The sequence below is a fragment of the Nilaparvata lugens genome, chromosome 2 (genome assembly GCF_014356525.2).
Source record: "Nilaparvata lugens isolate BPH chromosome 2, ASM1435652v1, whole genome shotgun sequence".
NCBI classification, from domain to species: Eukaryota; Metazoa; Arthropoda; class Insecta; order Hemiptera; family Delphacidae; genus Nilaparvata; species Nilaparvata lugens.
The window spans coordinates 25,449,941-25,473,029 of NC_052505.1; the positions used below are offsets into that span (position 1 = coordinate 25,449,941).

Sequence of the window (23,089 nt, forward strand, 5' to 3'; positions counted from 1 at the left end):
AATTCTCATTCAAAATACACGCCAACAATGTCAACAGCTGATTGGGACGGCTGCAAGATAATACGCAAAGTATTAAGAGTACGCAAAGTAATACTTTGCGCACTAGAGCGGAAAAGTGATTCTTTGCGTTCTGTAATCAGTGCAGGAATGGTCACTTTTCAAGGTAACTGTAGGAAATAGTTATTTGTGCAACTAGTGCGCAAAGTGACAGTTTGCTGCACCGAAAGAAACGTTTACGCCCGAGCCGTAGGCGAGGGCGGAATGGTTTCTTGAGTGCAGCAGAGGAACTTTGCGCACGTATTTCACATTAAGTTTTTCCTACAGTTACCATTGAATATGAAAAGTGGGTAATTATGGGTAAAATTGCCTGAAATGCATCAAATGTATATCTGTGTAATTTCATTAGAATGTAGTATGTGTGTTTGAATGGCTGTGTGCTGAATGTGGTGGCTGTCATCCAGTGTTGTCCACCCCATTAAGATTCTTATAACGTGCACCAGTCACAGTTACCAACTTAATTTTGATTTTGTTGCACTAATCCTCCATATAACCCACCAACTACTTTGTGTTGCCATGTTGCAAATCTGGAGTGCAGAAAAATTTTTTTCCTACAGATACCCTGAAAAGTGACCATTTGTGCACTGATTGCAGGCTGCAAAGAATCACTTTTCCGCACTAGTGCGCAAAGTGAGTACTTTGCGTACTCCAGATTTGCAGCATGACAACGCAAAATAGTTAGTAGGTTATATGGAGCACCAGTGCAGGAAAATCGAAATTAAGTTGGTAACAGTGAGTGCTGTGGCTGCTATAGTGAGCAGAGGTGCAACGAAGCACAACGCGCTAATTATTAAGTAGATATTATAACCAAGGACAACGACAGCACAGTGCCACCACAGCACACACCACACAGCTGCCCCCCGCCATTCAAACACTACTACATTATTCAGGCAATTTTACCCATAATTACCCACTTTTCATATTCAATGGTAACTGTAGGAAAAATTTAATGTGAAATACGTGCGCAAAGTTCGTTTGCTGCACTCAAGAAACCATTCCGCCCTCGCCTACGGCTCGGGCGTAAACGTTTCTTTCGATGCAGCAAACTGTCACTTTGCGCACTAGTTGCACAAATAACTATTCCCACACTAGAGCGGAAAAGTGATTCTTTGCGTTCTGTAATCAGTGCAGGAATCGTCACTTTTCAAGGTAACTGTAGGAAAAGATAATACTCTGGTTATAAAATTCTCTTTATTGAAATAAGTTCATACCAGATACCTTCGCTGTCAAAATATTTCAGGAAGTGGGGAATGGTTGACCCAGTTTCTAATAATTATTTATTTTTTCCTCAATAATGATATTATACAGGGTGATTCATAATTATGGTAAAATATTTTAATACGTGATAGTAGAGGTAAAAATAAGAAAAAAGTTCATGAAAACATATATCCATAAACGCTTCATTAGAGAGCTATACAGGGTGAAAGATTTCGCCCGGAATTCAGTTCCTCTGGTGAAATACACCGATGCTGAATTGTTTGGAACTAGTTTTTTAAAAACTTATGCTGGATTCATATGGAAAAATATCTGAAAAATGGAATAAAACTAGTCTGGAAGCTGTAGTGTGAGTAGTTTTTGAGAAAAAAGTTGAAATATGCAAAAAATCTAAGTAGAAAAACACAGACTTCTACGTTTGATGCCCAATAACTTTCTTTAATGACCAGTAAACAAATAATTTTTCGCAATAAAAATTGTAGAGAATTTAATTCTGAAAAGACTTATGTAAGCTGTGTAAACTAAATTCAAATAAAAGTTGAATAAAATGTATTCTTATGTAGTACATTACACCACAAAAATTTGCTGTTTTATGAGGAGAGAACTAATAACTCATAAGTTGCAGCTGATTGCAAATAGAATATTCGGTTTTTTCTGAAAAGTTTTTTTTATATGAAAGAAGCATATCTAAATGACATTAAACTTATACCAAAAGACTAGTAGATTATGCCATTAAGCCTGGGAGGAAGCTCGAACAGAAGTAGATGATCTCCTATGATTCCTGCCCTAATGTTTACTGAAAACTGATGTTGTGGAAGATTAGGATTGATGGAATGAGGATTCTCAGCTGCCCAAATATGTTGGTTGTTGACGTTAACGATAGCTGTTCTTGGAGAGTGTGCCTCGTCGGTAAATAAAACGGTTGTTAAAAAGTTTGGGTAAACAAGTTTTACTAAAAAACATCGGCAAATACCAGCACAGGGAATACAGTCTCGTGGCAATAGAGTATGAACTTTCTGGAGGTGGTATGGATGTAATTGTTGCTATTTTAGTTTCCTCCAAATAATAGATTGATGGACATTAACTGCACTGACAAGTGTTTTTTGTATTCTCTATATTTGCTAATAAAAAAGATTCTTTGCTAAATCAATGATAATCCTTCCTGTGTGATTTTTGAGGTCGAACATAGTTTTTCTCAACTTTGGGTATACCAGCCATCACTCCGGACTCAATCTCACATTCGTTTGAGCCGCGCAGCATCCTGAAGTAGCCATTTTCACCCCAATCATCGTTCCAGGAGTTGGCGATCAGCCAATAGGGAACGCCGTTCTCAGAGCCCCATCCGATTATTTTCACCGCATGTCCTCCGTGCATCTCTCCACTTACGTGCTGGTAGATTCCTGTAAAATAATATATTCAGTTTTTTATGTATTTTTAGTGTTTTTTACAACAAGCACTTATTTTAAAATTAATATTGGGAGATAAAATCAGCCTAAACGTCTACTATTTCTTTTTTTATATTTCAAGAAAATACTTTTCCCAATAATGCACTTCTTCTCAATAATACACTACTTCTTTTCAGTAATAATCTGAAATAGTTATTTGTGCAACTAGTGCGCAAAGTGACAGTTTGCTGTACCGAAAGAAACGTTTACGCACGAGCCGTAGGCGATGGCGGAATGGTTTCTTGAGTGCAGCAGTGGAACTTTGCTCACGTATTTCACATTAAATTTTTCCCACAGTTACCATTGAATATGAGAAGTGGTTGATTATGGGTAAAATGATGGCTGAAATCCATCAAATGATTGTCTGTATAATTTTGTTATTAATAACTTTAATTTATTTTAAACTTGATAATCCAATTGAAAATTAATAATCGATAATTTATTCAAATCAAAAATTGAATTAATCCAATTAATTTGAATAATTTTGAGTAAATATTAATTTATAAATAATTTTTCAACCAATCAATTTATGAATGAAAAAAATATTTGAAATACCGGTAATGAATAATTAATAATATTCAAAATGTATAATTTAATGAGTTCTTATTTTTATTTATTTGAAAATCAGAAAAAATATAGATAGAACAAATTCTCATTCAAAATACACGCCAACAATGTCAACAGCTGATTGGGATGGCTGCAAGATAATACGAAAAGTATTAAGAGTACGCAAAGTAATACTTTGCGCACTAGAGCGGAAAAGTAATTCTTTGCGTTCTGTAATCAGTGCAGGAATGGTCACTTTTCAAGGTAACTGTAGGAAAAGATAATACTCTGGTTATAAAATTCTTTTTATTGAAATAAGTTCAGGAAGTGGGGAATGGTTGACACAGTTTCTAATAATTATTTATTTTTTCCTCAATAATGATATTATATATCATTGGACATGAAATAATTATATAGCTTAGTACGTGAGGTACCTATGATTTTGCATAATCATTATCGCTCACCAAAACTTCATTCAACTACAAATAATCATGATTGAGAGCTGTGTATTATGGAGGGTTAACCCACTGTACGGGAGGCTTGACCCAATTATGGAAGGTTTAATACTTATTGTTAAAATAATTTTAAAAGAGGAAAAACAGGCTTACCCTTTTTAGTCCTTTAATTTTTGGAAATTGGAAGAAAATAACTCTGATAATGGGTACTGAAATGATTCATTGGTTATAGAATGTTTGCTTATGGTCTGGTTAAAATTAGTTGACACCACGTGGCAGTATATTTTGGGACCATCAAACTAGACAAATATATATTTGAACTCCGAATCGGTATTTAATGTATCTCCAACTTCAATCTCAAAACGTATGTGGTATTTTAATTTTCCAAGAAAATTATCATTGTTCGGAAGAGTTAGCATTCAATTTTAATCTTACCTCAGCATCTATATAATTATTATAGTTCTTATGATAATATCAATTTTCTTAATCATACTATCCTGATTGCGTGATTCATTGATTTATGTAACGTTGGTAAATATTTTTACTTTCCTTGCCCTGTTACCATAGGTAAGGAAAGTATTGCTTTCAGAAAAAATTAAGGTATCCCAATTTCTAAATTTCTATACGTTTCAAGGTCCCCTGAGTCCAATTGGTTCTTGGGTATTGGTCTGTATGAGTGTATGTGCGTCTGTGTACACGATATCTCATCTCCCAATTAACAGAATGACTTGAAATTTGGAACTTAAGGTCCTTACAATATAAGGATGCGACACGAATAATTTCGAACAAATGCAATTTAAGATGACTGATAAAATGGAGAAAATGTCAAAAACAGGGTTTTTCGCGATTTTCTCGAAAACGGCTACAACGATTTTCATCAAATTTATACCTAAAATAGTCATTGATAAGCTCTATCAACTGCCACAAGTCCCATATCTGTAAAAATTTCAGGAGCTCCGCCCCATCTATGCAAAGTTTGATTTTAGATTTCCAATTATTATCAGGCTTCAGATACAATTTAAACAAACAAAATTCGAGTGGAAAAGATTAAGCATGAGAATCTCTACAATTAATGTTAAGTAACATTTTCACCTAAAATTGAAAATAAGCTCGAAATTCGAGAAAATGTGATTATCCAATTGCAAACTTGGCAACTGTACTGTTGATTCTATTAAATGATTCACTATGAAGAGATAGCAGACCTCGTATGTCTCCACCGTTATTGTCCTGTCACCAGCTGGCTCAGATATTTGTTTATAAGTAGACTTGAGATGCGTGTGAACACTAGCGTCAGGTGATCAATTCTCATAACGGCAAGGAAAGTTGTGTGAGTGCGCCACACCAGATTTTTATTTATTTATTTATTTATTTATTCAAGGTGATACACATACTATAATTAGGAAAGAAAAAACAGGCAATTGCCCAAAACTTCTTCAGTTCCTGGATTTTCACATATTAAAAATAGTCCAAACAATTAGGTTAAGTTATTGTTATTTTGATTGTACAAAATTGATAACTCTGTAGAGAGCAAGTCGGTTTCTATGTTAATTATTCTATTTTGAAATAAGAACAATGACTATAGCATACATCAATGTGAATGAACAAAATGCAGCTAAATAATATCAAAACAGGACCTATATTTAATTATTCAATGTATTTTTCTATATTTCAGTAAAATGACTTGAATTATTTTGAGTCGGTTAAAATATTATACCAGTTATTTTGTTGAAAAAGCTTCAAGTTGGAGAGAATCATCTCTATTCATTGTAGCTGAAACAGTTGTTTTTGAAATTGTTAGTTCCATCAATTTTATCACTTTCTGATAACGTTATCAAGTTTGGGTGGATAAAGTAGCCTACTACTGCGGGAAACTTCTATCTGTTACTACTGTACTTCTATTAAAACAATAAACCTGTTATAAATTGCTGATATGAATCTCTTTTAAAATTGTCCTTTTCTAGACTGGATTCACATTATAAAGTCAGTTGACTTGAATACCATTGATAGGATGGCATAGTTGCTATGTTCGTTTTTCCAACATCTTCCATAGTAAATAGCTGTGATTTTTAAGTCATCCTGGTATATTTTATATCTTATATAATAGTGTTGATTCTTTTAATAATTCATTCTATCTCAAATATAGTATACTATTTATATTTGAAAAATATATCTTTCAAGATTTTAATGATACAGTTTCATAATGATCAAAATTATATATTCTGGTACATAGTTCATCATATTTCTTCATAGCCTACAATCGATTTGGCAATGGTGCAGAGTTGAAAAAGATTAGAGCTATCTGTTTTTCATAATCACAAACAAGGATAGCAAACCAATGTTAATCAGGTGCTGACATTGTAAGTCTCACTATAGTTGAAAATCTAAAACTTGATAGCAATCAAATTGAATTCAAATTAGTGGATACAATCAACGACTATTGCCAAATAACCTATCATTTACTATGGTGAGGTCCACGTTAGAATGGAAGTGTTTGATTAGCAATGGTTTTGCTATCCTTGTCTATCATTCAACAAAGCGGATAGCGCTATCTCTTTCTCGCTTTGCTCTGTTGCCTCATCATCTTTTAACAATATAGAATTAATAATTAATTAACAAACTATTTCATCTTGATTATGAAAATTGATTATGAAATTATTGAAAAATATAATTTCTTGCTTGATAAAATATAATTGATTATTTTAAACGTGAATGAACAGTTAATATTACATAAACAAACTTGTATGAGCTACGGTCTATAGGAGGCATTGACAAGAAAGAGGATCGGCAACGTTGATCTCCTATTTACTCCACTGCCATTAAAACGTGGACTTCACTATAGAATTCTCTATAGTAGAGGAAAACGACTCAAATCAATATTAATTATGAGTACTGTGATTACAAAATTAATTTAAGTAGCGCCTTACCCGATGTGTACGTCACAAAATCCTCATAAGTCACAAACCCAGCCTCCACAGGTCCATTTTCCATGATCTCCCTTTGAATGGCCTCTGTGCTGTTCAGCAAGTAAATTGATTTCACTGGAAACAAAGAAGATATTCATTATTACTTTCCTGAACTTCTTTTATTCATTGAAGTTCTCATATTTCCTTCAAACATCATAATTTTATAATATATTAATCATTCTGTGTAGATTCGAAATATGTATTGTGGTACCGGTACCTAGATATCCATTTTTATAACGAATAGCTATAACTAACGTCACAGGAGAGGGAAACATATTGTTCTTTCCTCTGTGCTAATAATTAGCAGAATACGTTACCGGTAACGTATTTGAAGTGACGATAAACTTCCACGTCTACTAGATATTGATGATGGTCATGGTCTAACAATCGAAACTTGCTGCTCGTTATTTTAATCAATAAGTGTTTGTAACAGTTTCAGGTCATTTTCCAGTAACAAAATCAATAATTACATAATAATCTGTCGGTAAAATTCTATCACGTTGTATTGTTTTTGAAAATATTCACAAAAAAATAATGCAATTTGAATATAGTCTTCGGTTTGTAGTATGTAGTGAAAGTATGTTAGGAATTAATTCACTGTGCTCTATAATATAAGTAAAAATGAATTCACAGTAGAATGAGGCTGAAGTTTTCAAGGAAACTTATAATATGATAGTTTCTATTTATGAATGCAAATTAAAATGAACATGAGGAATATTCGATTCAAATAATCATAGTTTACAATAGTCACTATTTACAATAAGGAAGCAATCAAATCATGCTAATCGCGGATAATGACTCCATTCATGATAATGTGAATTAATGATAGTTCACAGTTACAAAATTTGTTTTATATTATAATTTTCATACAAAAATTATTTCCCAATTTATAAATTGGGATTTTTGTTTAATAATTAAACATTATTTGCCAGATATTTTCAAAAATGTCATTGCCTACCTTTATGGTGGTCTTTTTGGAATGAATTGATGTGTTTACTGTTTGTGCACCTCTGATGGCAGCTGGGCGTGACCAGGTCTCCATAATACTGACATGATGGTCTGCTTCCATTGGTGTGATGCTCACACGCCTTTAACGAATACGGTTTACAGCCCTACAACAATAACAAAATATATTTTTATAGGTTCCGCAAAAATAAATAATAATTAATTATGGAATAATTTGAATAAATTCCTCTGCATAACCACAAAAAATAAGTACAGTAGTCCAAGTATTAATAAATGCTAACATCATAAATTATTTATCTACAGTAGGCCTACATGAAATCAGTTTCGGAGCAACAGGCATATAAGCCCATAGACTGTTTCCAAAGAACTAGATTGCATAGGGTAGCTGTTAGGTCAACGGACCTCACCTGCTGAACCAGCTAACCTTAATATATTCTATACAAGTTTGGTTTTTATGTCTCAACAGTTTAGAATTTTCGAAATAACAGTTTTCCTTCCAATACATATTGTCTTCTCTTTCAAGCCTTATAACTCTTCAACAGTGCATCGAAAAAATAACTGCTAGTCATGTGGCTGTGGAGCATTGAATTTTCTTCAATATAATATTGTTTTATTTTAATGCATTTCCGTATGAATTTCATAGCAGTTTTAGTGTTGAGTGTAAAATCTCCAGTTTTGCAAAAATAGATCAATTTATAAAAAGTTTGTAGGGAATTCTTTGTTGTTAACATGAAACGTTGAAATAGAAGTGGAGGATTTTGGAATTATGATTTCATGATTAAAGATTGGGAACTCCTTTGGAGTAGTTATATTTTCTAAAAGAAAGTCCATAATTATTGAGTTCTCAATTCCTGAATAAAATTTTGAATTGAATTTTTGGGGTTCACCCCCTGGCTACGCCCATTTCCTACACACAATATAATTTTGATATAAGGTACATCTTAGGAGAGAAAATAATAATTGTTCTAGAGAGTAATTTTTACGTGTGGTGTTTTTATGTAGTGAAATTTGTGGTGTTCAATGTTTGTAATTATTACAGTACATACATCAAGTATTCTAAACTTAATTGACACAAAGTTTGTAATTTCAAACAATCTAGCTGTAGCGCAAAACAATAATAATGAGAATCTTACATATTCTACAGTTTAAATTATTCATATTTCAATTCTAAAAGGTTTTCAATAATTCATGTCAATTCTAAATTCTTGCTTCGTATATTTTCAAACTCAAATTTGGCTCGAATGATTGATAAAATGAAGGAACATAATTTACTTTTTGGACCTACTTAAAAATTCGGAAAAGGAACGGTTTTGGGCTAAGCCTGTTAATTGCTCCTTTTCCAATCATGCTTATGATTTATGTATCATTGAATGTATAAATTTGATAAATAAATATTAGTTTAAAAACTTTTTTGTTGCATGCCATGTTTTTTTGCAGTCATGCTTAAGATTTGTGTATCATACAATCATAAAATGTATAAATGAATATTATTTTAAAATCTTGCTGCAACTTGTTAGACAGTATTATTTCTTCCTCTATTATCTATTTATTTGAAAAAAATAATAATAGATAATAAACATTCTATGGAGAAAGTACAACAATAATAAGCTAACAAGTTTACTCATTAGAAGAGTAAAACTGAGAATTGTATTTTGTGGAATCTAGAATTCAATATTATCATGGCTGAATAATTTATTAGTCAGAGTAAAATATTATTAACAAAATAAGACTACGCAAGCATCATTATTAAATTAATAGATAAATCATTCTTAAATAATAAGTTATTGGTATTGAAACCTGAAACGAGAATAAACAAAAATGACATACACGGTACCCTAACTTATATGATTGTGGTGAAGAGACATTTAATTTTTTTATCTATTGTATATCGAAGGATCAGCAACATTTTTTATTGATCAATTCGTTTTGTTAAACGTTCAGAATAGGGCCTGTTGTTGACATCCCTCGACAAGAATAATAGCTCTCCTGCTTCCTGCTTTCAAGATAAGCTCAACGAACCGAAACAGGCCTAATAATGGACAGAATTCTCTAGAAAAATCTGGATAGCACAGTTTGTATTGTTTGGCGCCGTTGAAAAGCGTACGTCATCGGCCAATGGGAGAGCTTCTAGAGAATTCGACGCGCTCCTATTGGACGGTTCTTGTTGAGACCCTTCCACAAGCTTCTAGAGCGTTCCATGAAGTTATAAAAAGGCTACGTGACGAGCGGCATTCATCATTTGAGTAAAACGCATTGTTGAACGTGTTCAGTGTGTGTGATCTTGTATTTTGTGTGTAGTTTCTCCAACTTTTGAAACAATGTCTCTGCTACCATATCTTTTTGAAGAATTGGTCGACGAACTGCAATCTCCAACAATCTACGATCAACATTTCGGTCTGGGTTTGCGAAACGACGATTTGCGTCGTCCATCTCGCCGGCTGTTAGCCGCTCCACTCCATTGCGGCTATATTCGTCCCTGGAGGCATGTGAATTCAGCCGACAGCGGCGTTTCAACCATCCAAGACGACAAGACCAACTTCAAAGTCAACCTGGATGTCCAGCAGTTCAAGCCTGAAGAGATCTCAGTGAAACTGTCGGGAGATAACCTCATCATAGAAGGCAAACACGAAGAACGCAAGGACAATCACGGCTACATTTCCCGTCAATTCAGTCGCCGCTACAAGCTGCCTGAAAACGTCGACCTGCAGAAATTGGAGTCGAAGCTGTCGTCGGATGGAGTCCTGACCCTGGTTGCACCGAAGAAGGTTGAAGCCATCAAGGGTGAACGCGCCATTCCCATCATCAAAACCAACCAGCCCGCCTTGAAGCAGACGGCCCAGGACAAACCAGCTGGAGAACAGGCAGCCCAGGATAAAATGGAAACATGATTTCAATTTATGTAAGCACCAAACATTTTAATATTCATCATCACCCATCATTTCATGTATTGAAGACTGATAAAGTACCTACCTTAGAGACTGATAATTTTTGCTTCTTTCAATATAGAATTCAATGTTTTAAAGTGTCCATGAAGAAGCTTATATGCAGTATTTCCTATTCAAAGAACAGTCATATTCGTATAAATGTTTTTTTGTTGCTGTTTTTTAATTTCCAAATAAAATACTCAATTTAAAATAACTGGTTTATTCATTCATTTTAACAAATTCTTTCAATTTTTCTGCTTAGCCTATAATTATATGAATTGAGATTTATTAATAGGAATAATTACATAGGTAGTAGGTACCCTTTTTCCATTTTTTATATATAACTTTTATTTTATAAACACTTCCTATCAGTTTCAGCTTTCAAGCCTTTATTGAAAATGTATTGAAAGCTGAAACTATATGGTGTTTGAATTATAAGTTTTATTATTATAAAAAGTCTAAAAAAGGGTACTACCTATATATGTAATAATTTCTATACTAAACAATTTTCAAGTAGCCATATTCGAATTCTTTAATTCAAGATAGTACTTTATTTTTCAAAATTTAATGATTGGATTTTAATTGAATGATTTGAAATGCAGTAAAAATTTTCAAAGAGTTAGCACAAAACTTGAATGAAATCCTTTGGTACCTTTTTTCCAATTTCACATAGAATAATATTAATAATAGGCTAAGTGGATGTTTTCCATTTTTCTATATAGACGGATACAGAATTAATTGAAAGTAATTGAATAATACTTACAGTAACGTTCATTACTCGTCAGAATTAGTTTTTCATAATAATGTGTTTAATCAGTTACTTTCAATGAATCATAGCCTACCAGATTGTATTATGGTAAAGGTAGAATCAATTAAAAATTAATATGACCAATTACATACTACCATTTACAGTGAAACAAAATAATTACAATTCTACTTTAATAAGAATCTTAGTTTATTCAATAATTTACTTGAGAATATAGTTGATAATCAAGTAGAATTTCAATAACTTGTTTGGCTGTCTATACAGTACATAGTAAGTAGCCTACGGCAATCTATTCACTGAATTCGATCTACTTCCAAATCAATACGGTACTTATTATTTTGTCAAATTTTTCTGAAAATTCTTTCTCAATTTTAAGAAATACATGAAAACTTCAATAATATATTTGATAATTTCATAGAAATGAGTTCTTACTTGGGAAGTCAACACAGTGAACAAATGGCACTGCAGAATTGTAACTTTCAAAATATCAATTTGAAGCTTTATTCACAGTACAAGACCTATTACAAAATAATATATATTACTCTCCATGTAAGACATTATTTGTGTAATTTCAAGTCCTTTAGAAAGGTTCTGAATGGAAAGAGCATCTTAAATTCACATAAATGAGTATTAACTATACAATTTCATCAAACAGGTAACACAGTTTGAAGTACGTATCCTACATCTCTTTTCCATTTTTGGGCACTAGTAGCTTATTTGACATCACCAACAAAGATACGAGTTGTGATGCAATGGATTTGGCACAGTGCACAAAAATAGAAAGGTGAAATAGGAAATAATTTCAAAATGTGCTATTTTATGTTCGACCATTTTCATATACGGTAACTCTAAAATCTGCAATGAGATCTATGAAGGTGAGTAGGGTCTAGTAGATTGGAATATGATTACTTCTACAAAACTCAAAAGTATGAACTTTGTTGGTGAGGGCTACTCGTATAGCCACATTATGGAAATTTAAAAATCAAAGTACCCCTTTTTAAATCTACTCTCACTCACGAAATGTTTCTACATATTATTAATGCCATTTTATTCCATTCACTCACTTGAAAATGGCGTTTTATTTCATTACCTCACTTGAAAATGTCATTAATATGTCGAAACATGTCGTGAGTAATAAAGTAAAGTTTTAAAAAATGGTACTTTGAATTTTTATTCTCCAAAATATGCTATAAAATCACAGAAGAAATGTGAACTTAGTATTATATTATTTACTCAACCACAGAAGAAGGAAGCCGTTTTGGTTGTTTTTTACTCCGTGGCAACTTAGTAGGCAAATATGAGATATAAATTAAAAATCTTCACCTCTCGTTGGTGAGACATGGTCAGCACTTACGCAAAAGATTTCACAACGAATATGGAATTCTTTGAATACCTACCGACAATCTGCTATAGTGTGATCCACCTTATAATGGCAGTGGATGAAGATAGAAGAATAGCGATGCCGATTCTCTGCATTAATTAATTATATTTCTACACTGTCAAAAACATAATTGTCATCGTTGTGGACCTAGAAAATGATAGTACCACCGGCTTTGTCGAATGATAGACAAGGATAGCAAAACCAAAGTTGATCAAATACTGTCATTATAACGTGTACCTCACTAAACGTGGACCTAGACTTTGTTCCAAGTCAGTTGAGAGAGCAATAAAATTATAAAATCTTGATATTTGGTTCTTCAGATTCATAGTTAAAAAAAACAAATTTTGAAGAAAATTAGAGTTTTGACACACGTTGAAATACAACTAAGTTATGGAATAATGATAACCTGAGTGATAATGTGTCTTGGGTGTCTGTGGTAAGTTAAAAGGAATAATAATTTTATTTAAAAAATTAATCGTTAATATTCGAAGAATAATAAAACTTGCGACATGCATCGGGTTGCCGGTGGAAGGATTACGGAAGCCTGATCAACAGCCTTAGGCTGGCCACTAACGGTAGGACATGCATAATACACATTACGTCATACATTGTATTTGTGTCATCACAGGGAAAGGGATCGAGTAAAATTTAATTTTTTGAGGTTAGGTTTTTCATCTCCGATTTTCTTCTGTTTATTTTCTCGCTGATGACAAAACATGCATGTCCTACCGTCGTTAGTGGCCAGCCTTATATAGGGAGGAGATACACCTCTGTTCCATAGCGACTCACCAAGGTGAGATTATGCAGACTGGCTGCACTCCAAATAGCTTATACCAATAAGCTATATATAAACCATAAATATATTTATATGGCTTATATACCATAAGTAAACTGAATCTTATCATCCAGTGTTGAGAGTATGAATAAAAATATAAATCTGGATACCCTTTTAAATTATTTCGTCATGACATGTTTCGGTTACTATAGTCTACAACTACAGTAGTCTTTTTTGATGTGAAGTCATTTTTGACTTGAAAATGGCATTATAGTAGCCGAAACATGTCATGACGAAATAATTTAAAAGGTACTCAGATTTATATTTTTATTTATATTAAAAGTAGCGCTAAAGTAAAAAGACAATAAAATTGTGAGTATGACTATGCCAGGGACTTACGACAATTTCAAACGCCCCCTACATGGCTGGGCTCTCAGGGATTGACAGTCCCATACAAGGTAGGATTATTCAAGCTAGATTCTCACATATCAGTGAATGTATGGGTCCAGTATAAAGAAAATATGATTTCTATGACTTTATAAATAGGACTGATCATATATTCGTTTGGCCGTGCTAAGTGGCAATGGACGAATGGTCCCATTGGAACACATGGAAATAATACTTTCACTGTTTTGGGCACGGGAACTGATACTTACATATGTGGGAGTCCAGCTTTAGCTTGCTATATAAAAGCATAAATTAATTCTGTCGTCCTTCATGAAAATGGTATCTGTGGGCCCTAAAATTTCTAAATTTAAATAAATCTATTTTTTTCTCCAAATGTAGAGAAATAATAAAAATATATCTTTAAATATCTTTGATATAATAGATAAACATAAAAGAAAAATAAATAAGAAATAATTCCATAGAACCCTTTCGTTTTAAAACCTTTTTTATATAAAACACAACTAGTTTTGGCATTTCCAATCTATTTTCAAGTTTTTCCTCTCCTAAAAAACTTGAAAATGGATTTGAAATGCCGAAACTAGTTGTGTTTTAAAAACAAAAGGGTACTATGGAATTATTTTCATTAATTAACAAATCAAGTAGGTAGCCCTATTGGAATACGTTATTAGAGAAAATAGGTATTCATTTTTTACCTATGAGAGAAATAATCTTCTCCAGTATCCAGTCTAACCAAAATAATATACTAAGATATTCTCTGTAATACTATTCTCTATCCAGAAAAGTCTTTCGGTTTTTTTGGATGCACATACGTTACAAAAAATAAAAACCTCTTTAGTTCAAGCTTGAATTTAGTAAAGCTTGAATTTTTTACTTCAAACTTATTTGAAGGTTTGAGCATAGAGAAAGGAAAAGCGTCTTTGTTTGTCTCTAGTTTGAGGCTTCAGAAAAATCCTCTTATCACATTTCTTACATCACTTATATGCATGGTGTTGATCCTCTAAAGAGTATTATATAAAATTAATATTATATTAGCTTTAATATTTAGCTTTATTATTAGATAATATTAGCCCATTTCTTTCAAGGTTTCAAATGTATAGAGATGTAGAAGAAAAATGGATATTAGAATTTTGTACCTCATGAGAGTCATAATCTCCACCAGTAACAACACCGGTGGTGACGAAATAGTTCCAGGCTTTCCACATGTAGCCGCCCTCGCAGCCAAAGCCGCACTCATTGCAGCAGCTCAGCAGATCCTCACTGGACAAAGTCGGCTTGTACTTGCCTCTGGTAGCTATGCAAAATCTGTCCGTCAGGGCAGACGTAGTGGCAAACGCCTGTTCATTGAGAAAAATGCACAACATTTATTCAACGTTATTTTATTTATTTACAATATGCTAGTACTTGAAAATGTAATATTAATTATCTCAAGAGAATGACATAGTAGGTTAAAATGTTCATAATGGAAATGAGGGCTCTTAAAATGCATTTATATTTTTTCCTCCTAAAATTTATGTGTTTCATCATTGTTGAATTAGTAGATTGACTAAATTGACTAAAACTAAAAAAAAAAATTGAAAAAATACTTTTTCAGAGATGATTTCCACCGAATTAATAGGCCACTTTAAATTGGATAAAAGTTTTTCTATTAATCAGTGCAGTATATAATTTTTACATCGTCGATACAATTAAAAGAAATGACTCAAGTCTCTATAAAAAAAATACATTTAACATTAATTTGTATGATCTTCTTTTGATCAGCAATACAGTGCTCAATTATTTGACAGTTTTCAAGTCAAACTTTGAAGGTTTGAGGCTTCAGAAAATTCCTCTTATCACATTTCTTACAACCTGTATATTCGTGGTGTTGATCATCTAAAGATTATTATCAGAGACTTATAATACAAGGTATTAACGGCATTTTTTCTCTATGGTATCATACTCATTTTAATAGAACTTTGTAGTAGAAAATGTTAACTAGGATGAGTGACGACCATGTTGTGACTGACTGTTACTCCTATAGTAAACAGTGAGTGAACATTTTCGACCACCACATTTTATTGAACTCAATAAAATTTATTCTATATATTCAATATATGAGATTGACTGAATCAATAAGGAATAGAACAATAGACTACCGGTACTAGCCTGGAATATGGCCTACTATACTACTATACATACCCAACATGAACCACAATAACTCTGATCCCGAATATGACCGATTGATTTGCAGTAAGGCCACTTCTTCCTGGAATCGAATTCGTCTGGAATATTCACTCGCTCTTTGAAATCATCCAAAGTTTTCACTGGACCTGTGTATGGCTGGTCGAATTTGGCTCCCAATAAACGTTTAAATGCTTTCTTGTTGAACTCGGGATGGAATTTTCTTCCAGCCTAGAACATTGGAATAACAGCTGGGTAGGTACTTGCAATGTACGTTCAAAACTGCCCTTCTTAAAAACTGGTATTTTCTAAGAAAATTTGTTTTATAATCTTGATAAATTTTGCAGTGCATCACAGAAACCAGAACAAAGAGGGGTTCCATTACCGGTATGTTTATGGATTAAAATCCATGCCAATAATGTTTTTTCTATAGAAAAATGAGTACGGTATTAAACAAGTAATAAGGAATTCATAAATTATCGAATAGATATGATATACAGTAGCCTATGCATTAGGCATTAATAATTCATATTTTTTGAAAAATTAATAAATGAAAAATTATAATTAGAACGAATACCTAATAAATTTATATTACGGTACAGTATTAGAAAATATTAGCATACTCACAATCCACGTTGTATCAGCTTTATTCACTTTCTCAATAATTGATTCCCAATTAATATTATCATCATCTTTGATTATACTCGAATAGACATTTGCTATAAAAAATACTGCAAAGAATGACGGAAAAATCATTTTTCCCTGAAAAAGGATAAAATTATTTAAATTTAATGGGATATAAAGCTATCAGCTATATGATTAGTTGGATATTCGATGAATTAAAATACTGTACAGGGTTGTACACGGTAGTTTATCAACGTAGTAAATTAGATTAATTAAATTAGCTTGATGAAATACGTTCTTTATTTAAACAAATTTTTTACTTCAATGAAGAATCTATTCATTTTTTTTATCACTGCGAGAATAAGATGAACCACCAGCAGAAAACCGTCTTTAATAATAAAAATATATGTTTAAAAGGTTACTTTGATTTCCAAATTCTATGTAAATACAAGTGGCTCTGGACAAGAAAGTGAACATAGACTATTCAGATTTTACTACAGTACGGTACCACTCAAAGCACTAAACATTGATATGAACACTGAACGAAAAATGAATTGAAGATGGAAGATATTCAAATACTAATATAAATGAAGACTGAAGATTGATATTTCTAGGCTACATTATTAGTTTGCAAAATTTACAAACATTTCACATTCGTACAAACATTTTTGAAAGTGTAATAGGGAAAATAATATTTTTTTATTGTACTACTGTACCGTACCTGCTTTCCAATCGCTTTGAGAAGAGAACCCGACTCAGTTTGACTAAGTCAAAACTCACAAATTAATAATAAATTCAATCCTGAAGCAATGCTCAAGTGTGAATCTGGAGGCTTGAAATTTGTTCTACGATGTAAAACTGTTATCAGAAAATTTAATTGACATTGTAGACAGGAGTACTCTTATGCTCAAGTACTTTCAAATTGTCACATTGACATAAATTTATCAAAGATTACAGACACAAATTTCTCGTACGCTGTTCATGGAGCATTGTGAGCTGATAAGTTGGAGTGTGTGAAAATTGTTTTAATATTACAGTTATTTTTACTTCAACAGCGAATTCCTCGATTTTTAGCTATATTAAGTAATTGAAAATTATTTCTGCAGATATGAGGTAAATACCTTACTTTTTTAGTTGTAATAGTTTTATCATACTGATCGAATTTTGAGTAGAAACTATAAAAGTTTCATGTCTTAGAAAGATAATTTACTTCACGAATTCTTAATTTATTTTCATTATTCTTGCTGATATAATTTTCCATCACTCATCTAAAAATAACCAGATTCTGTATTGAAATAAAAATAAAATTCCGTACCCTTCTTTTTATATTTTATTATTGCATAGCATGAATATTTCATTTTCATTTGCATATAAGTGCTAGCCATTCATAACTAAATTAAATGATTATAGATACTATATAACTATTTACACTACAATAATAGTAAAAATATATAAATTCATAAAATTCAATGTTACAGTAACAGGAATAAGGTAACTGGATAAGGTTGTTCAGAAACAGAATTATTCAAAATAAAATAATGATTGAATTATTCTCAATTATTGGAAATTTATCAATGAATGATCCCTGAAGAGTATGAGTATAATCGTCAAAGAATACTTCAATACAAATGCCAGGGTCTCTATAAACAGGTCGGAAACCATGCTGTTAGTTTGACCATATTGAGTCTTCAATTGGGAGCTACTTTTTACAGAATAGTTTATTAAAGGCTATATTATAGCATTATACTAGACTGTATTCCTTATATAAGTAACACGTTATCTAGTTATCAGCTCAGGCTAACAGCAAGTAAAATAAACTATTCTATAAGACTCAATATTATGACCGAGTGACCAGACCTCTTTCTATTATTATAATTATAAACCTTGCAATATGCCTAGGGCCCAGCCCTAGAAAATAAATTTCCTCTGGAATTAAACCATTAATCATGGGTCAATTTTTTATTTTTTCAGACTCTTCAAAGCGAGTGATATCTTTCAGCTCATCGCAGTTTTCTGCCTGATTTGTTCTTCTCAATCATTCGTTGTTGAGGATGAAAATGAGAATTCCAACCACTTGATCAGAAAAATCAATGCATTTGGCAGCACTTGGAGGGTAAATGCTTTTCCAAAGGCTTATTCTATGAATAAATTGTCAATAAAATAGTCCAACCGTGACAACCGTAAAATAGACAACCGTGTAGGGTGAGGTTCCAAATCTATTTGAAATAAATTTTATTCTCTATTAGCCTAATGCATAGTCTAGAAATCTTTAGTTTAAAATCCTTAACTAACTCAATAATCCTTGAATGAATAAAATACTTAGAATAGCGTACTTTCAAGTGTGTTCGTAAGTTTTCAATCTTCATTTTATCATTCTAGTATCTAAATAGAAAGGCGAGTTTTAGTGATGTGAAATAAGAAATAATGATGTGCGATTGCTATAAATAGAAATAAAAAATGAAATAATATAAACAATTTTACTTTTAATAAAATATATGGTCATTATTAGATCAATTAAAAAAAGGGAATAAGTTATTGATGAATGGGAAAATTTATTCAACAGAAAGTATGATGTTGAATTGGAGCAAATAAATAATTTTTCAATACTTACAGTACAGACTGTAAGTATTGGAAAATGATTAATTCGTTCAAATTAAATATCGCACATTTGAATTTCATACTTAATTTACAATATGATAGTGTATTATTATGTATTTCCAGTTCCTTATTACTTTATTTTTGTGTCACAGGCAGAAAGTAACAACCTAGACGGCCTTAGTCTGCATTTTTACGAAGGCTTATTGGGAGCAAACCTTGATGAGGATTTTGGCAAAATAGAATTGAAAACTCTTGACCACTTCAAGAATAATCGAGAAATTCCTGAGAATTTTGATGCAAGAGAACATTGGCGCAATTGTAATTCAATCGGTCATGTAAGAGATCAAGCTAACTGTGGATCATGCTGGGTGAGATTTACAGATTTTTATAAATGCTTTAGTAGTAGTAATTGTCCGTATTAAAATTGTCTTCCTATCTGCATAAGAACTGATTTTTATTGGAGAAAATTTCAAAATGAAATAAGATTTATTTATTTTTATAGGCTGTAGCGGCAGCAGAAGCTCTAACAGATAGATTTTGTATTGCGTCTAAGGGAAAAATCAAAACACATCTTTCAATGGAAGATCTATTGTCCTGCTGTAATGAATGCGGCTATGGGTGTAATGGAGGATATCTTGGAAAGGCATGGAACTACTTAAAAGTGAACGGAATCGTGTCTGGAGGAGACTTTGACTCACATGAGGTAAGTTGGTTAATTTTATTAAAAAAATCGAAGTGAGCTATGTGAAATTTGTTATGTTCCAAATATTATGTGTAGAATGAGCGGTATTTTAGAAGAAAATATTGATAAGTTTTCTCTATTTTCCAGGGATGCAAACCCTATTCAATTATGCCATGCGACTCTTTTGGAAATTCCACGCTGAAAACATGTCGTTACCTTGGAATAGAAGATACACCAAGTTGCAGCACTAGGTGTACAAATAGTAAACATTCCAAATCATTCGCAAATGATCATCATAAAGGTATAAATTATATTTGATGATACTATTTAGAAGTAGGAATAGAAGAAATATTAGAAAGATAAGGAGAAAGATTGTTCTTATTAAAGAAATGGTAAACCGTTCAACTTCATGGTTCGTGCTTTATTTCAATGCATCATATGCTACTAGAATTAATAAAAATTAACGTTTTCTGAAAATCAACATTTTCATCCATTTTTTTGATAATTTGACCTTCTTTACACCGTGATACACGTTCTCTTATAATGAAAGCTACCATATCAATAATGTTTATTTTTTGTTGTGATCTATAAAATGTGTTTACTTTAAATGAGTATTGTAAATAATTTACACATAATATCAACTATCGACCACTCTGTAACCTGTGACCATTCAATCCAAAAGGACAAGGGACCAGCTTGGTCATTTATTTTATTAAGCCTATTATAAAAAAATCCAAACAGTATCCATAGGCCCCCATTCAACAAGAAAAAGTGTTTCTTCAAAAATATTATAATTCAGTACCGTACCGTAACAAGATTACAGTACTGTATAATAATTATATTGTAACAATATTACTATATTATGTTCTAGAAAAGTTCAATAAATTACTATTTTCTACATCATTTTCAGTGAAAAACTACTACAGATTGAAAGATGTCACAGCGATTCAAAGAGAAATAATGGAATCAGGACCAGTAGAAGCAAGCTTCAAGGTCTATGCAGACTTCCAATTCTACAAATCAGGTAAAATTTTTATAAAAAGATGAAATTATAACATAATTTTATTTCTATAAATATAAACTATTAACCTATTAACTTGAGTGTTGATAGGAAATGACATTGGGTAATACGGCAAGGCAGAACATCCGAAAGGATCTCTCTGCTGATAAAAGCCATAAGAATAAATAAATAAATTGAGGATTTTTATGAATAAAAAATAGTTCTGAGTAGTAGGTAGTTCTTATAGTTCTGAGTTCAACAATTTAAAATAAAAATGTGAATGAATGTTTGCTGTAATTATAACAGTGATTTATAGTACCGAATTGTTGACTTTATAATTAGGCGAGGATAATTTTCTAGTAGCTTATATACTTGAAAAAAGTGATCTGAAATGTTGCATTACGGTAGATGGTTAAAAATTATCTTGATGCCAAACCAATGAGAGAGATCTATTAATAATAACAATAGTTATTCGAGCATCTAGAAATGCTAAAAAATATCATTTTCCACTTTTGAGATTTATGAATTGTAGCAAGGATGATTAGGCTTACAAAGTTTTCCTCCACATAAACATCATTTGAATATAACTTCAAGCACTGAAATTTCAAGATTAATAGTATTTGTATATTGTAGGTACCGTACCTAGTTTATTACTACCTACCAATAATGTAGTTTTTCTACTACATTTTGTAGTAAAAATTTATCAAAGCCAAGTTAGCCAACATCACATTTACAAAGCATTTTCGAATTTGAAGTTATCATTTCAATTCTTAATAATTCACTAGAAACATCCTGTTGTTAATTTGAAATTAATTTTTACCATTTTTTAAAATAGAAATTTTATATTCAATATCTTCCTTCCAATATGGTAATCTTGTGATTATTTGATACCAGAATACTTTCGTTCAATGAATGATTTTCATTTATTCTAATTAAAAATCTAATTTCTTATAAAATTCCATCTCTGTGACAAGAAATTCTATTTTATTCTTAGTAGTACTGTAGTAAGTAAAAGTAAATTAGTATGCCTTTTTGTTGGTGGAGAGTCTATTCCAGGAAGGTGTCACCTCGCCTCAATAATATTTTCATGCCGTCAATGAGCCTTATACGAATGCCATTCATACTTCAGCCGGGACCGACAAGTGCCTATCCGATAACAAAATGATCTCTAAAATTTAGAATATGTGTAAAATAATTACGGTATTTTATTATCTTAGGAGTCTATCGGCACCTTTTCGGTAAACTCCGAGGGGGACATGCTATCAAGATAATCGGCTGGGGCGTTGAAAGAGGAACTCCCTATTGGCTGATTGTCAACTCGTGGACCACCCACTGGGGCGAGAACGGACTGTTCAGAATACTGAGGGGAACGAACGAATGCGATATCGAGAAAGGAGTGATAGCTGGCCAAGCCAAAGTAGAAGATCATTTGTAAAATTATGTTGATTACTAAGCTCTAGGTACTTTGGGTGATGGTCAATATGTGAGCCTTTTCCTGATCAACTTATTGAATTAATCTAGCCTTCTATTAATGTATTTGAAAATAATAAAGTTGATTACTATGCTACGACAATGTTTATGTCAAAGTAGGTCTTTTCATGATTTACAATTGAATATATTTGCATTAAGAATGATCTCATGATTATTGAATATGTTTGCATTGAGAATGAATTAATATAATCAACCTCAATTATTCTTATTATTTGGATCCATGTCTAGATCAAAATTATGTAGGCCTTCTCATCATCAATAAAGTATAATTTTTTTCGAAATTAATGAAGGTGATATGCATAGATATAAGAAAATTGTTTCCATTACTACAATCTTGATTTAGGAGAATGTACCGTAAAGTAGGCTTTCTTATGATGGACAATTGAATTATTTGCTTTGTAATGTCTTTGCTTAGTGGAATGAAGGCGATGTAAATTATTTTCATGATGATACATATTGAGTTAATGTCATTATAATGACCTATTGATCATGTAGTGAAATAAAACAAGTCAATCTCATTGTTGGATTATTTTTTTTATATACTGCTAGATGCAGAAAATCTAATTGAGTTTTAACCACCGTAAAATAAAGTCATCGCACAGTCGTAAAATTTGCTTATTGGTTCAGTTACAA

General features: G+C 32.0%; 3 protein-coding genes across 3 annotated transcripts; 2 read left to right on the top strand and 1 right to left on the bottom strand.

The window, feature by feature from the left end:
• Positions 1 to 2,369: 2,369 nt before the first annotated feature.
• On the bottom strand, positions 2,370 to 17,560 carry LOC111045013 (cathepsin B). The gene is made up of 7 exons (XM_022330315.2): positions 17,407 to 17,560; positions 16,689 to 16,823; positions 16,080 to 16,292; positions 15,035 to 15,235; positions 7,640 to 7,793; positions 6,643 to 6,756; positions 2,370 to 2,672 (listed from the first exon to the last, which is right to left on the bottom strand). Exons 2-7 carry the CDS (start codon positions 16,815 to 16,817, stop codon positions 2,419 to 2,421), a joined length of 1,065 nt encoding a protein of 354 aa, XP_022186007.2. The 5' UTR covers positions 16,818 to 16,823; positions 17,407 to 17,560; the 3' UTR covers positions 2,370 to 2,418.
• On the top strand, positions 9,562 to 10,785 carry LOC111045015 (alpha-crystallin A chain). The gene has a single exon (XM_022330318.2). The coding sequence runs from the start codon at positions 9,966 to 9,968 to the stop codon at positions 10,533 to 10,535; it is 570 nt and encodes a 189-aa protein (XP_022186010.2). The 5' UTR covers positions 9,562 to 9,965; the 3' UTR covers positions 10,536 to 10,785.
• Positions 17,561 to 17,593: 33 nt separating the features above from the next.
• LOC111045014 (cathepsin B-like cysteine proteinase 4) lies at positions 17,594 to 22,974 on the top strand. The gene is made up of 7 exons (XM_022330316.2): positions 17,594 to 17,798; positions 18,657 to 18,798; positions 19,436 to 19,651; positions 19,786 to 19,986; positions 20,113 to 20,266; positions 20,876 to 20,989; positions 22,183 to 22,974. The coding sequence occupies exons 1-7, from the start codon at positions 17,794 to 17,796 to the stop codon at positions 22,398 to 22,400; spliced, it is 1,050 nt and encodes a 349-aa protein (XP_022186008.2). The 5' UTR covers positions 17,594 to 17,793; the 3' UTR covers positions 22,401 to 22,974.
• Positions 22,975 to 23,089: the final 115 nt, after the last annotated feature.